We start from the raw sequence: 17,746 nt of genomic DNA, 5'->3' as shown, positions 1-17,746 counted from the left end.
TTGTGCACTTTAACTTTAAATACTTACCATAAAAATCAAAACTAGCATTTACAAATGTGCACAGAACGGTCTTGCTTTAACCAAAGCCCTCTCGCTTGCAGTAGAGCGCAACCGCTTCTACTTGTGAAACAAGCGCATCACGCAGTACGCGTAGACACATGGCTATGTGAAAGAACGGTCCAAATCTAATGGCCAACATAAACTTTTCGAAAAGAAGCACACTGCACAAAAAAACCTATATTTAATTTAACCCCAGCAAAGATGTACAGCAAGCATGAGAGAGAGAAAGAAAGGAAATATGGAGACCATTGTGTACAGATTGAAAAAGGAACCTGCAATGGCCTTGTATTCTCGACCACCGGAGGTATGGGCCCACAGGCTACCATGTTCCTTAAACGAGTAGCAACACTTCTGGCAGCCAGGACAAAAGCCTCATTATGGCAAATCTAAGACGTCGTTTGCGGTTTGAGCTACTTAAGACAGTATTGATTGCAGTGAGAGGACACAGAGGACGGTATTATGAGAAAGCAATACCTGTTGACGAACTGGACCTAAATCTTGCACACACCACCAACGATGAAGACAGGGGTGATGATGTTGATGATGAAGATGATGAAGTTGATAATGAGGCTGAGAATGTAGAGGAAGAGGTTTCAGAAGAGTGAGCTGAAAAGAAGACAAGTTTCTTTTCTAATTTATTGATTATTATATTTATTGCAATAAACATATAATATCCATTACTCCAGGAGTGATGACAGGATATTGAAAAAAATATATATATATTTAATTTAATACTAGATGAGCTGAAAATTGTAACGGTACAAATTGTATTTCTAAAATTGTATTCCTAAGATTTGTATTCCTAAGATTTGTATTCCTAATTCAAGTACCACTCGTACTCATGAATTTCAGAATTCTCAAAGATTATAAAGTATCAATGCACTGTTTATAGGTTTATAGCCTACCAAAACTAATAAAGTTGTAGTTAATTAATAAAGTTGTAGTTAATAATTTATTAATTTTGGTGGTTAGATATTTATATTTTTCCATATAGTGATTTGATACATTGTAGATCAGACATGTGTGATGATATTATGTCATAATTTTTACTTTACTTTACTTTACTTTAAATATCATGCATGCGCTTTCATTCGAACGCTGGTCGCTGACCCTGCTGCGCAAGAGGGCGCCATCTTAGGGGGCACCAAATCGTCGCTTGAATATGGGACAATTTTGAAAAACTTAACGAGGTACTAGCAAAACTGCACGTTTTGCTCTAGAAACACACTTTTTTAGAGATTTTCGGCGGGGGGCGGGGGCGTTACGCCACTGGGTATAACAATTTTGTAAAGGAATGTTGGGATCAGGGAGCATGTTCTTACAACGACACCTGCGCTTCTACCCTGTATGTGTTGAAGAATACAGATTACAGGGGTCATGATGTCATATTATGTCGTTGTTTAAATTGGTTTTATCACACATACAGCCATACTCTGCTATTAAATGTATAGCATACATTATCTTCCTGCAAGTGTAGTTCGAGATATAGGTTTATAATACATTTATTATTTATTCAACTGTGTATTTGTTAGTTATTTCTTTTACACATAGGTTTTAAACTAATTACAATGCTACACATTTATTACATTTATTGAGTATTATGTTATGGGATGGAAGTGCTTTAACCAGGTGTAGTCAGTATGGCTCTATAATATGAAGGACTTGTTTTAATTCTAACTGAAAAGCTTGAATCTAGAATGTTTTTGTATCATACAGGGTGGCCCAGAAGTAACTGCCCACACGCAACCCCTCAATAATTCACGTAATTCTTCTTAGAATTGCATAGAAATTTCTGAGAAAATCTTACAGATATGGGTCAAATATAGATTTCCTGAAAGTTTCGTCAAATTTAATAAATTACAGTGGGTGTGGCACGCCAAGCCCTCTTTTCCGCTATTGTCACCATAAAGTGAGAACGCTTTCAGCTAGGAACTACAAAGTTTCTAGACATATTTGGTATGATAATTTAAGTGCTTTCCCAAAATTTCAAGTTGGTTGTTCACAATCACCCAATCAGTAATCTCATCAGGAGCTATTTGCTAGCGAGCAACAATGAGCATCATTATGCGGAAACAAGCATTTTGGTGGATGACGATCTGATCAATTTGAGTGAATACTGAGCCCCAAGCGTTTTGGTCCGTCATTCCTGCCACTCAGCATTGCCTACTGTAAAGTAGAAATTTTTCTGAGACAATAGAGAAACTGACTTTGTCTCACTAAATTCAACCACTTTCCATAATAAAAATACTAACAAATAAAGTTTTAAAAATAATTATATACAACCCCTAAAGAATATTTCCTCAAGTTTACTTCTAGTTAACTAATTCGTGGTTTAAGCTCTTATTTTATTTATGGTTAAAGGAATGTAAAATAAAACTTATTGTTTCAAAACTTATTGTTTCAAAAAGATAGTGACGTTCCTTAAAACCGAAGAAATTCGCGTTATAGAAGTTTGGTTGCTGTCCTATAAGCAGTCTCCAACCAATCAAGACATTGATTGAGTGAAAATATCACTGATTCAATGAAACGAAATCTATGTTTGACCCATATTTATAATCTCTGAAATTTCTGTGCAATTCTAAGAAGAATTACGTGAGTTATTGAAAGATTAAAGGGTTGCATGGGTGCAGTTACTTCTGAGCCACCCTTTATATATAATACATTTGAGTTATAACTCAAATGTATAAATTATACATTTATAACCAGTGTGTATAAATACACACTGGTTACACACTGGTAGAGAAAAGGAAGGGATTAATAATAATAATTCATTGAGTGTACTGTTAGTGTTAAAATCAGCTGCTGGAATGCGGGGAGAGCGGTTGGTCTCAACAGTATTCGAACTGATATCCTACATTACATACGATTCTGTGTAGCAGTCATTATACCACATGACCCTTTTCTGCTTTTTTAAAGCCTAGCAGTAAAAAAAACAAACTCAACTGGTTTTTAGACAAGTATAAAGCATATAATATTGCCCAGCCCGATTGGTATGCTACATAGGTGTTGCTGAAGTGTTATTCCTCCGTTATTATATTGTTGCAAAACTGAAAATTGAATTGAATTTGATGTTTACTTAAATTATGTACAAACTTCTTTTTAATTCGAAGATACCCTTGACATTCATGATTGTTATTTAGAAAAAAAATAATAGCTAGGAAGATGTCGAGCCAAATGATAACCGTTTGTCAAATATGCTGGAAAATGACTAACCACAAGACGAATCCCACTCTAACTACTGCAGATAAAGTTAAAAAAGACAAAAATGATAAACAGGTCACTCTTCATTTTTTGTAATGTCATAATTTACACTAAAACTTGTGTCTTATCAATAATATTGTCATCACATTATACCTTTAAATATGTGTTCCACATTTCTTAATTAGTGCCCATTTTGTTTCTTATATTTTATTTCTCTATTAATCTGACACATGTTTTCAGAACTGTCAAGTGTGTTGTCAAATCTGGTCGCCAGTTCAGCTTGTAAAAAACAATGGTAAATGGATATATATCAGACCTCGGCCAGCTAATGTGCCCGGTGAATTTAAAATGTGTGATAAGAAGGGCAAGTGTATAAAGGGAGCCTCATGTACATTTGCTCACAGTAAAGAGGAATTAGAGAGTTGGAATCGGGTCAGTATCTTTACTAATAGTTCATCAAGATATGAAATTTAAAATAAGTTACTCTCCAGGCTCTAAATAGATAGTTCTAATTACTCGGCAGATAAATTCAAATAAAGAATCTTGATCGGTTGTGCTTATATTCTAATTCAATTTGCCTTACAAATTGTGGTGTATGTGAAACTTGATAACTTATAGCTCTTTTCTTTAAGTTAAAAATGTGAAATAACTCAGGAGCGTGAAGGACCTCCAATGCCTGACAAGCCCAGACCTGCTCCACTCATATCTGGTATGAAATATATTACAATATTTAGAGTCACTATTCTAAGTTATGTACAGATTGTTATTTGTTACAATAATTATTTGTAAAAAAGCGATTTATAAATCTTTATTCCACTGGGAAGTATGAATAGGGTTATCTTTTGGGGATGCTTTTTGAATTTATTTGAATTTTTTTAATAAAGTTGTAGTTAATAATTTATTAATTTTTGTGGTAAGATATTTATATTTTTCCATATAGTGATTTGATACTTTGTAGACATGCGTGATGATGTTATGTCATAATTTTTACTTTACTTTACTTTACTTGTAATGCATATGGCTATAGTCTATAGTCTATAACACTTCTTCTTTAATCTGAGGTTTGTTCTCAGTTCAACATTAGTAAGTTTAATATTCCCTCAGGTAATAGGTACATGATGTGCACGCATCATTCTAATGGTAAGCGCTGCTTATACGGCGCTGACTGCAAGTTTGCACACTCTCAAGAGGAACTTGACCTCTGGAATGCTACTATTGTCACCCGAAGTGTAAGTGTTTTATAACTAAATTAAGTTAATTTCGTGAAAATATTTTCCTCGATTTTGTGTACAATATTTAGGGGCCAGTCACGAAAGTTTGAGAGCTTTACAAAATAAATATTTTAATACTTTAATATCATTCTCTCTGGTTGCACAAGGGACGAAAAATTATGAGATTTTTAAACTAAATATTTTAATAACAATCTGTCTGATTGCAGGGTGACGGTACTCACAACACATCACGAGCTAATAGTTTTAGTTTAGACACTACCCCACCGGAGAACAAGCATTCTATCACTAGTCCTATTAGGCAGTACAGCGATGAAACTAAACGCATTATTCCTGGTCTGCACACTAATACTACTAAACCTTCTTCTAATAATAGGTAATTACAGTAATTTATTAATAGGTAATTACAGTAATTTATTAATAGGTAATTACATCTTTACAGTAATTTATTTTCCCTGGTTGTGCACCATGATTGAACAATAGCAAACTGAAAGTTCAATGGCAGCAGTTATTGTTTCTACTTGCCCTTGTTGGCTAAATTCAGATCATAGGAGACTGAGTTACACAATTTTAACAAACATTCCTGAGATGACGACACTGTTGCAGGGCTATTTTTTAAGGTTATTTTTCTCAGAAATAGAATTGTAAACTGTTGACCCAAAGGTTTCGATTCCAAGAAAAATAACCTTCCAAAATAGCCTTGCGCATTGCGTCACTGTACAGTTGATATTACTACAAATTCTCACGCTGCCTGAAGCTAGCATGTTGTCATTGGTTGATGACATATATTTGTTGGTTAGAATGATAGGTTCATAATCACCTCCTCACCGCTAGCAACCTCCTTACTCCATCATCTCTGGACTATCAACACATGCCTTTTTTAAAGCTTCTGTTACAACAAACTATCATTTCTATGTTTCAAGGTCCGACATCCAGCTTCTTAGTGGTCGGTCTGCCCCAAATTCTATAAATTTTAGTAATGTGAACATTGGACACATATCATTCAGTTAACTAGTGTATTTTAGTAATTTTAGCAATTAATTTTCTCTTTTATTAATTTATACAATATTATAATGATATGCCTTTAATTTCAGGACTCGGTTATCAAGTCTATCAAGTAACGCCAGTAACACCAGCGATCACATGACTAGCTCTAAAAATCTTCCAGTTAGCTTAACTCTTAGTCATAATAACAAGGTTAGTTTAAATAGTAACCATAGTAACGGTGTGTATTTATAATCTAAGATGCAGAGCAATGAATCCCAAACCGCATGAAAATGGGAGTCTTTTTTCCCAGTAATCTCAGAGTCAATCTACAACTGGTGTAAATATTTAAAACTTATGGTTACCATTTCTCAGGAGTCTACAATTACATCAGTATTCAGATGTGATACATGTGACTGTACTTGTACTTCTATGAAACAACTATTAGAACATAAAGCTGGAGCAAAGCATAAACAGATTGCCAGGTAAATCTACTTGTAACCTTGCCACGTGACCAGTCAATATCATGAACTGAAAGAGAAGTATTCCGTCACGTGATCCGAGGCTTCACTGCTTGTGTTGTGAAGATTGTCAGATGGTATACACTACCTTATAACCTTAATGCCACGTACATAATGTCTTACAATGTACGGTACATTATAAGACTCTTTATTCTTTATACAAAGAGGCGGTTAAAAGTGTGGCTCAATAGATGGGTTAAAACTTATAAGTGAAATAATTATGAGGGTTCTCAACATTGTGGTTTTTCCCTTTAACTTATTCCTGCACTGTGACTTGTTATTTCAGATGTAATAGTTTTCCTGATGAGCCCACTATACGACCCCGACCTATACTCAACTCTAGGGGTATTCAGGAATATTCTATTTGCAAGTAAGTCATAAGTCGGATGTTATATTATATTTTCAATCGTTCTGTTAATCTTCACACAAGTTGGAATGGTGGAATGTGGCAGTCAAATCAATTTATACCTATCATCTCTTGTAAACATGCGGACTTATCAGTTCACTCAAATAAGTCACATTTAAGTACCTGTTGTCATAGTAGGTAGTTACTGTAGATACCTACTACGACAATACAAGAAAAACACAGAAACTTGTTATCTTATTATAGCTAATTAATTAATTAATACGCAGGTCAATACAAGAAAAACACAGAAACTTGTTATTTTATTGTAGCTAATTAATTAATTAATACGCAGGTCAGTTAACGAATCTGGTAGGTGTAAGTTTGGAACAGGTTGTCCTGAAGCTCACAGCTATGAAGAACTTGAAGCTTGGAACAGTCAACTTAACAATAGCATACAGGTGAGATATAATATGGTGATAGTAGTACCCTTATTATACGTGTAGTGGGGAGGCGGTACCCTTATTATACGTGTACGTGTAGTGGGGAGGCGGTACCTTTATTATTATATGTGTAGTGGGGAGGCGGTACCCTTATTATATGTGTAGTGGGGAGGCGGTACCCTTATTATATATGTAGTGGGGAGGCGGTACCTTTATTATTATATGTGTAGTGGGGAGGCGGTACCTTTATTATTATATGTGTAGTGGGGAGGCGGTACCCTTATTATACGTGTAGTGGGGAGGCGGTACCCTTATTATACGTGTAGTGGGGAGGCGGTACCCTTATTATACGTGTAGTGGGGAGGCGGTACCCTTATTATACGTGTAGTGGGGAGGCGGTACCTTTATTATTATATGTGTAGTGGGGAGGCGGTACCCTTATTATATGTGTAGTGGGGAGGCGGTACCCTTATTATACGTGTAGTGGGGAGGCGGTACCTTTATTATTATATGTGTAGTGGGGAGGCGGTACCCTTATTATACGTGTAGTGGGGAGGCGGTACCCTTATTATACGTGTAGTGGGGAGGCGGTACCCTTATTATACGTGTAGTGGGGAGGCGGTACCTTTATTATTATATGTGTAGTGGGGAGGCGGTACCCTTATTATACGTGTAGTGGGGAGGCGGTATCCCTATTATATGTGTAGTGGGTAGGCGGTACCCTTATTATATGTGTAGTGGGGAGGCGGTACCCTTATTATACGTGTAGTGGGGAGGCGGTACCCTTATTATACGTGTAGTGGGGAGGCGGTATCCTTATTATACGTGTAGTGGGGAGGCGGTATCCTTATTATACGTGTAGTGGGGAGGCGGTACCCTTATTATACGTGTAGTGGGGAGGCGGTACCCTTATTATATGTGTAGTGGGGAGGCGGTACCCTTATTATACGTGTAGTGGGGAGGCGGTATCCTTATTATACGTGTAGTGGGGAGGCGGTATCCTTATTATATGTGTAGTGGGGAGGCGGTACCCTTATTATATGTGTAGTGGGGAGGCGGTACCCTTATTATACGTGTAGTGGGGAGGCGGTACCCTTATTATACGTGTAGTGGGGAGGCGGTACCCTTATTAATTATTATACGTGTAGTGGGGAGGTGGTACCCTTATTATACGTGTAGTGGGGAGGCGGTACCCTTATTATACGTGTAGTGGGGAGGCGGTACCCTTATTATACGTGTAGTGGGGAGGCGGTACCCTTATTAATTATTATACGTGTAGTGGGGAGGTGGTACCCTTATTATACGTGTAGTGGGGAGGCAGTACCCTTATTAAACGTGTAGTGGGGAGGCGGTACCCTTATTATACGTGTAGTGGGGAGGCAGTACCCTTATTAAACGTGTAGTGGGGAGGCGGTACCCTTATTATACGTGTAGTGGGGAGGCGGTACCCTTATTATACGTGTAGTGGGGAGGCGGTACCCTTATTATACGTGTAGTGGGGAGGCGGAACCCTTATTATACGTGTAGTGGGGAGGCGGTACCCTTATTATACGTGTAGTGGGGAGGCGGTACCCTTATTACTAGCTGTGTGGTAACCCGAATCTAACACACCACTGACCACTTTGATGTGCTTATGAGTTGCACAATGTGACTAACTCTAATATACACAATAAAGTAGCTGGAGACGCTGAGGTTAATGTTGGTAATTGTATTTAATATCACAGTGGGCCCTTACTGTGATACAGTATAATAATAGTAGTTAGCAATAATTATAATAATTTGCATGTATACTTGAAAGTTATTGCTTGTTTTATTTTCCAGGCTTTAATTCCTTCCAAAGAAGACGTAATACCGTTCTTAGAAAAGATCAGGCGAGAATTAGACAGCACAGAATTAACAATTAGTGATGTGAGTATTTCTACTTATTTTTAGCTAATGTATTGGTTTATCTGAACGATTGGTACATAGTGTTCAAATTTAATGAAATATTCCTATTTACTTGAACTAAGTCTCCGCTATGTTTTCAGTTACTGCAACCTAAGTTTGGTATATCTATAGAAGAAGTATCAGGGACCAGATTAGAAATTAACCACACTGGTGCTAGTAATCTCAAGTGGATATTTCGTACTACCGTCAAGGTTTGTTGCGGGTCTTTGTAACTGTTCTTATTATTCATTATTTAATTTTATCATTTTTATCTAAGTGTGATCAGCTATACTCGGTTTTATTTGCTACTCTACTCTATTTTAGTTTTTATTTGTTACTCTTGAGCTTTTGTCTATAAAAATAGAAATAGACACAAAATGTGGCATTTTAAGTGTTACATAACACCGCATTATTTTTGATACACCGCATTATTTTTAAATCGGTATATAACACCGCATCTTCTGATATAGATCTTTTTTTAACACAGCCTATTTTCAAGATTCTTGATTTGAATAATTAGTATAATTAGTAATAATTACACACAACTTATAATATCTCAGGAGAGTTGTCAGCTATTAGGAATGATAATGTTAGGAGAACAATACCCCCAGTTCACCTTCACTGCTCTAACTATATCCACTGCTACTGTACATCCAACTACTACTCCCTACGCTATAGAGGCTAAACATTCACTGTATCCTGGCGACAGTTTTACTACACAGGTACAATATGGTTACCGTGGTGACACTACCTTATAAGGTTATGTCACTGTGGTAACACTGCTATTTAAGGTTATGTCGCCATCGTAACACTACCTTATAAGGCTATGTTTCCATGGCAACACTACCAGATAAGGTTATGTTACCATAGAAACACTGCCATATATATAATATATCCTGGCAAATGTTTCGATAAACATGTATAAAAACAGAATGTTACTAATTTATTCTTTCCTTTTAAGACAAGCCATGAAATATTAGCATTGTTAAACACAGCACTATAAGTTAATATTAATATTAGATCATTCCTAATTCCATATTTTGACAGGTGGAGTTCAAACAACAAACCGGATGCTTCCCTCAAGTTGTAGTGTTCAAATTTAACGGTTTCTTTATGGGAACCCTGTTAAAAGTAACAAGTATGTCTGAAGAGAGTTTCGAGTTACAGAACTTACATCGACACGTGACAGAAACACAGTAAGTTGTGGTGTTCAGGGGGGGGGGATTTAGATAAGCAGGCTTACAAGGGGAAATGTCGCCGACTTATGCTTTTGAACAGATTAGCTGACCACGAAATAAAGGGTTTGTTCAAAACTTTAATATCAAAGTTTATAATTAGCACTCTAGTAACCACTATCTCAGGTCTTCAGGCGCAGTAGCATCTAACTGGGACACAGTAGTGCAAGTTATATCTCTTGACGGAGCTGACTTGAAGGAGCGAGACCAGTGTCCTGATGAGTACCCACTTAGTCCTGACTGTATCAGAGTGGAGAACCTCTCTCAAAACCTTACTATGGTACAGTCTCATATTATGTTATAGGAGTACCTTGCTATTTGAACATGACGTGCACCATATCTCGCACGTGCAAACTTGCGTGACTGCGGACTGTATCATCACTGAGTAACATGCTCTACACATTTTCTTATCGTGTACGTTTGTACATTTATGTTCTAATGCACATTTTCTTGTGTACTTGCTGTGAATAGAACACAAACTCCACTCAATCTTACCTTAATTAATGCATTTTCTCCTATATAATATATGTCAGATACACGTATACACTTATACGATCCTATCTACAACGTATAACTCTAAATGCACTTTATCTATCATTGTAACTCAAGTAAGAGTACTAGTCATTCTTCTCAATGTAGCCTCCTCGCTACAGTTTTAACTAGTCTACTACTACTATTACTACTAATATATATACTACTAATATATATATATATTATATATATATTACTACTACTATTACTACTAACTAGTCAGACTAGCTTACAGAGGGTTACATTGAGGATAGACTCTGCTAAACTAGATGTATAGTCTATACTAAGATACTAGTACACCCTTCCCTTTTATTATATCTGGCGTATACAGTTTATTGTTAACAACCGTTTACGAAGACTATATGCTACACTGTTAGAATGGTTAATATGTTTAGTTAACTTAGTACACTAAGTTAACTTAATATACTTAATAATGTACATTCAATGAATAACAAACAAGATAGTTAGTCTCAACCAGAGTTACAGTTACTAACTACCCTGCCCTCATCAAATACCTTTTACTTAAGTCACAGCTTATCATAAACAAGAGTGATAGTTTACATTATTTATTGTTTAGTTTGTGATGTGCTCGCACCATACCCACTACACAATACAATGTATAATGTGTATAGTGTGTTAAAGAATTCAATATAAACTAAAAAATGTACAGTTTATAATGTGCATACTGCACAGTGTGTTAGGATTCGCAATCTAAACTAAATACTCTATAGTGTTTACAGTGTACATTATGCTATAGACACTATAAATTAAACGATGTATTGTGTACATGTGTACAGTGTATTGTGTTTTATATCACGCAAGATAAACTAAACAGTGTACAATGTACAGTGTATAGTGTGTTACAGTACGCAATATAGAAGAACGGAGAGATGTTACCTCATAGGATCCTAACAGTACAATATACAGTGTTTATTGTATACACTGACAAACCTACATTCGTCCTATTATATTATAGTGGAATGCCTACAATCAAATACAGGTTGGCTCTCGTTTTAACAAGCTTCTTGGAATGTTTATTACTATTGCATAATATGTTCGAGTTATGCTATATGCTCTCTCCTTAAAACGTACCGGCCCAAGAATGGTATTTTAGCTTTACAGCTAGTATTTCGTGCTAGTAAAAACGTATAGCTAGAGAGCTGGAAACGGGTGGAGAATGTACTCAACAGCCATATACAATATAATGTACACTGTACAGACTACAGGCATATAATGTAGCCAAATGATGTGCTCTCAAATTGAATGTTTGAAAAGTGACTTTAGTTTTGTAGTGTGAGTAACTGAATAAACTATTGCCTACATATTATATGTATATACATTATATGTATATACATGTATATATACATATTATTGTGTACCGCATGGCATGATTTTAAGATTACACTCAGTGTATCATTTTGTTAAATTAGTAATTAAGCAAATATTATTGACATGTTGACTATTTAATAACATTACCCCCTTTCAGTTGACGTATAAAATGCAGTTACACACACTTTTATATATTGAGGAAATGGAGCGGCAGAAAGTTCTAGCAACCTCTCACCTTCCGAATATGGCATGTGAAGTTACTCCTGGATACCGGGTAAGCGTCTGTCTGTCTGTCTGTCTGTCTGTCTGTCTGTCTGTCTGTCTGTCTGTCTGTCTGTCTGTCTGTCTGTCTGTATGTCTGTATGTCTGTCTGTCTGTCTGTCTGTCTGTCTGTCTGTCTGTCTGTCTGTCTGTCTGTCTGTCTGTCTGTCTGTCTGTCTGTCTGTCCGTCCGTCCGTCCGTCTGTCTGTCTGTCTGTCTGTCTGTCTGTCTGTCTGTCTGTCTGTCTGTCTGTCTGTCTGTCTGTCTGTCTGCCTGCCTGTCTGTCTGTCTGTCTGTCTGTCTGTCTGTCTGTCTGTCTGTCTGTCTGTATGTCTGTCTGTCTGTCTGTCTGTCTGTCTGTCTGTCTTTCTGTCTGTCTGTCTGTCTGTCTGTCTGTCTGTCTGTCTGTCTGTCTGTCTGTCTGTCTGTCTGTCTGTGACTCTGTCTGTCTGTCTGTCTGTCTGTATTTCTGTATTTCTGTATTTCTGTCCAAACATTTTTTATAATTTTCTTTCTTTCTTCACTTCCTATAACTTTCTGCTTAGCCACCTTCATATTGAAAACGTAGCTTTTTATCATTTATTAATTTAAGCATGTAATAATTACAAATAATAAAACAAATTCTAAAGAATTGTGCTCACACAGTCAATGGCCTTTCGATAACTTTTAAAACTAAGACAATGATTACTTTTGAATGCATTAAAATCAATGCATTGGCACTCCAAACATCTTCTCGCTCACAATCACCATCAATCAAATTCAAAATTATGCAATCAATCACTATACACCCACGATCATATGATCAAAACACAAAACTTTGTAATATACTTTTTCTGTTTGAGATTTGAATAACGTTACTGTAATGTTTCAAATTATATTTTAAATGTTTTTAAAAAAATGTAAACATTGAGCATTACTGTAGTTTTGTTTACCAAATATATACGAGTTAAGCATGTTAGAAGTTTGTTGACTTATATTAGCTTGATAACCAGTAATTGGTTTACTTGTATTACCCGCATGTATGTGTACAAGTATGTACGTTATTAGTACAAGTGAACAGGTATTTGTGTTCTGAGAATAATTCTATTCAGATACATTGCAGTTTCGGTGTAATGTAATACACATACAGTACAAATACAATACAGTGGCACGTATGATAAAGTCATTTCCTTAATTCTGCACAATAATGCAATATGTATGAAATTTGAGCTCTGATTGGAAAGTATATTTCTGCAACATAATAAAGGATCGTGTAAGAGGATGTTACATTTCATTTACACACGTGTATTTTCTGTAACTCAGGGCTATTTCAGGACGAATACATGTATCACTGTGCCCCGCAAGGTTTCGGATACCTAACATTCCTTCTAGACGATCTCGCAGATAATTCTCCCCAACTCATCATGTGAGAAACAATTTAACTTGCATTAAGTAATTAAGTAATTAAGTAATTAGTTAATTAAGCATTTAAATGGAATGTGCAAACTTTAGAAGTATGGACTATTAACAACTTCTCAACATTTGACTGGAATGACGATTGTAACATTTACCATTCCATTGCAGGCGTAACAAAATATGCGAGGTGAAAGCTGCCAATAGTAATGTGGCATACCAAGGAATATTGGAGATGATAGGCCGTGAGAGTCTGGTGGTCAGAGTTAAGGACGAGTGTGCTAAATTATGGTGAGTTTGTGTGAAATGTAATGTAGTCACTTCTTCGCCGTTGTACAGTATTATATATACTAAATTTACTTAATTTCACCCACAAGTGATGGTTTCTTTTCGAGTTCACCATTAAATTTCCAACTATTTTATGTTCCTAGATCGTCTGGTTCTATTTATGATTGACTACGTCATGTTTGTTTGTTTGTTTATTCCCGTCCCCAATCTCGTGACGGGAAATGATCCAACTCAAGGTTTGAGTGTAAATACGGTTTGTACCTGCAAAGGTATTTATTAAGCATTTAGAGTTCTGTAAAACTGCAGTTATAATTGTCCTGAACCAATTGTTGGATACTACAAACAACCACGCAAGTGATGAGGTGTTAAAGCAGAAGATAAACGGCCAGTAGTATAATAATCAATATTTTATAATTAAGTGGTACAGGAGTTCAGTGAGGTAAATGGGAATTCAAAAGATATTACGCTTGAGCAACGATAATTGTGGTGCGAAGTGGTGAGTCACTTGATTGACCACATTGCACTCACTTGATCCCTTGACAGTCCAATTAAAAACTTCCAACACCCTGGAAGCACCATTTCAATGGGGTCTACATTTTTACTAAGTGGGAACGCGCGAGACAAGATCTCTGGTGCAGATGGTGCATTAATGGAGTGAGGGAACGCGCGCATAGGAATTAGAGCCGCGCGTAAACAAACCCTATCAGGATCAAATTTGCAAAGCTGGAGAAACTCCAGTCACCTAAACCTGCTAAACCAGGGGTTAACTGTGTGAACAGGTTAACGAATTAACTCACAATTTCAGCAAGAAGGACAAAGCAAGCGTGAGGTTTACCCAAAAACGGAAAGATTTCAAGTACATGCACTACGCCATAGACCACGTCAGTCTGAACTTGATGTTTCCGGATTACAGTCCCGATCGAAGTTCAAAACCAGAGGAACTGGCTATGTTGTTGGATAAAACTAATCTTAACAAGGCCCAAAGAGGAGTTATAGAGGATATATTAGATCCCTTCACATCACATGTAAGTACCCATTTCTACCCTTTCTTTTTCGAACTGCCAGCCAAAGTAAAGGTCAGTTCTGCACATTCTTCTATCATTTTTTAAAAATCGAATTAAAATTCCAAACATTGATGATACCTTAATCTTGATACATCTTATTTAAACACATCCCTCCCTCAAGATTCCCACTCTGGTATGTGGACCGTTTGGTACGGGTAAAACTAGCACTTTAGTTGAAGCAGTGTCCATATTACTTCAAGTGAACACCATGTCTAGGATACTAGTGTGTACTCACAGTAACAGTGCTGCTGACATCTACATTGAGAGGCTTGATAAGAAGTTTGGTTCAGGTTGGTACTCAAAATCAAATTTTACCAAACGTGACGTGTGATAAACATAATATTATATAACAGATCATATTTGGAAGAGGTTATTATGTTACGCATTAGAGTATATATCATGAATCTCGGACATAAATTCAGTAAATATGACTTAATAATCGTCGCTCGGTAAAGATATTTAACAGAACTACTCTTCCTCAGAATTCCTACGAGGCAAAGTACTCCGTCACTTTTACCACGAGAGAAAACAAACCACCATCAAACCACTGCTCCTTAAATACACGTACATAGTAACTACTAACTACGGAGGGAAGTTTGAGCTTCCTCCACTGCCCCAACTAAAGGAACTATCCGTGATAGTCACTACCATAGAACAGTCTGGAGATTTAGCTTACTATCCTGGACTTGAACCTGGACATTTTACTCATATATTCATTGACGAGGCAGCTCAGGTAAGATTTATTTGGTTGTATTTTTTGATATTTATCAACTGAACTCTACCACGTGTACACTCCGTTTTTTGAAAATATGGTTAATTTTGGTGAAGGCTTCAGCATCTTTAGTTTTTAACATTTTGAAGGCTTTATCATCTTTAATTCATCGCAACCCCGTCTTTAATTTTCTAAATGTAAGAATCCTACATTTACATTACATTGGTAACAACTCTCTTACCAATTTGACAAACATGAGAACATGAAACTGCAACGAGGCATAAAAGAGTGCATCCGATCTATTTTAAGACCTTTTGTGGCGTCTTTAATTTTCCAATTTTGAAGCCTTGCCGTCTTTAATTTTTTCATTTGAATGCTTCATCTTATATCGTCTTTATAAAAGGCATCTTTATAAAATAAATGGAGTATATTTAGTAGAGCTACAGGGTGGGCCAAAAGTCAGTACCCATACGTTGGCCTTAATAGCTCCGCCGTGTTTTATATTTGAGAGCTGTTGCTTTCAAGGGCTGCATATGTGGCCAATTGCGGTCATTTTGCACCCTATGGAAGATCTAAGACCTTCGGAAGCGGAATAACCAATATTAGGGGTGGGTTATGGGTTCTGGTAGAAAAAATTACTATAAAATTTTTTGCCCAAAAGTTTCAGCTGGACGGTTTTTTGTGGTGGTTCCGGGGACTACTGGACAACAACATTACAAGTAGACAAACATTTGTTACGAATTTGTCACAGAAAAATAACTCTTGCCCTAACTAAAAATGTATTCCAATGAAATCGCATATTTGGAAAGAATTAGTTACGGTAACAAGACATCGGTCGACAGCGACTATTGTCCGACTAAGTTATCTGAAAAAGACTTTGTCACGAATTGTGTTAAAATTTCATACGACAACTTTCCAATTAGAGGACATGTTCTGAAATGTTACTAGTCTACTTTGTTTACGTAACAATTTCCAATTTGATATATGATCTGAGTGAATCGACAATAGTTTATTTTCATTTGAGTCGATATATTGGACGAATGTTATTATATAAATCAGTTTCTGGTTTTGGTCCTTCGAGCATTGCTTGCGTCGAGGGTAAAAAATGAGTTGGTTGCGGTTTTGGATTGCGATAACTTGTTTCCCCATACCGCTCTCTTTATTTGCAACTGTAGGCTGTGATGTGATCGACAGCCCTGTTACGCTTGTTAGTGTACGGCTAGCACGATCTCCTTTTCTTCCCATGTCCTCAAAATTGTCAACACGTATCGATGGATCGGATCTCAATGGATCAAATCAGGATTAGGACAGTGGAGCCATGGGAGACCTTGGTTCGAAAATGATACGGCCCCCAAGAGGGGTCAGATCAACCTCAATAATTAGGGACTTTATAATTAGTGATGTGATTCCTGATTCATGGATTGAATCTTTAAGTGACACATAAATGGGGCTAGATTGGGGTAGAGTTCACATGTAAATTCATGTTAAATCATAGCTGTACATTAAGAAGTAAAATGATTGACTGCTCGACATCGAAGACAAATAGGGACGGGGAGCTCTTGCTTAAGGGGGGTTTCGTTAAGGGATGTGAGAGTACTTGCCAAAGGCATGTAAGGGGAGTGGAGCGATCAAGTGTTTTAGGTATTTATACTGGTAAGATAGAAGGTCGCTTCTATCAACAGTCATGCCTCCTTTCTAAGGTCTAAATGTTTCAGAGGATCATCAGGATGTCATACAAGTGCTTGATTCTGACAGATATATCATACACCAGGAAGAAATTGATGACAGCGTCTTCTTCTCTGCTGGTCGTTGCCAGGAGAACAAACTCTTAATGTCTGCCCACTGTTACCTCACGCTCTCACAGACCACCAACTATTTCCATTGGGACGTAAACCAGATTCGGCTACCCCACTGAGGAATCGAACTCCTTACAACGTCATGAGGAAGGCTGCAGAACAACATCCTGTTCGGCGTATCAGAACTGATATCTGATGTCCTTCCTGTGCCTTCATCAGAAGTAACCAGACGCTATCTAGTCGAAGACTTCTCTTGAATTCTTCTTCCTCCCAGCTGCACATCTACAAGAAGAGACGAAACAATTTATCTCTTTTGTATGGGAAGAATGACATGAGATGAGAGTAGATATTTCCCCAAAGTACACCATAACATATCACCGAGGATATGTGGGTGTTCTGGAATCATTTCGCCAGTATTTTTCGGATCCAGA

General features: G+C 36.9%; 1 protein-coding gene across 1 annotated transcript; it reads left to right on the top strand.

The window, feature by feature from the left end:
• The first annotated feature begins 3,201 nt into the window (after window positions 1-3,201).
• On the top strand, window positions 3,202-17,655 carry LOC134820194 (probable helicase with zinc finger domain). The gene is made up of 22 exons (XM_063830417.1): window positions 3,202-3,336; window positions 3,502-3,693; window positions 3,916-3,970; window positions 4,366-4,490; window positions 4,700-4,866; window positions 5,585-5,687; window positions 5,850-5,959; window positions 6,282-6,365; window positions 6,694-6,799; window positions 8,603-8,689; window positions 8,809-8,919; window positions 9,268-9,429; window positions 9,755-9,903; window positions 10,069-10,222; window positions 11,960-12,076; window positions 13,377-13,468; window positions 13,627-13,746; window positions 14,549-14,768; window positions 14,929-15,097; window positions 15,290-15,540; window positions 17,291-17,407; window positions 17,590-17,655. The coding sequence occupies exons 1-22, from the start codon at window positions 3,223-3,225 to the stop codon at window positions 17,653-17,655; spliced, it is 2,871 nt and encodes a 956-aa protein (XP_063686487.1). The 5' UTR covers window positions 3,202-3,222.
• Window positions 17,656-17,746: the final 91 nt, after the last annotated feature.

Source organism: Bolinopsis microptera, chromosome 8, assembly GCF_026151205.1.
Source record: "Bolinopsis microptera isolate Bmic1 chromosome 8, MBARI_Bmic_1.0, whole genome shotgun sequence".
NCBI classification, from domain to species: Eukaryota; Metazoa; Ctenophora; class Tentaculata; order Lobata; family Bolinopsidae; genus Bolinopsis; species Bolinopsis microptera.
Note: the sequence above shows the minus strand (reverse complement) of the source record. Positions and strands in the feature narration are given on the sequence as shown.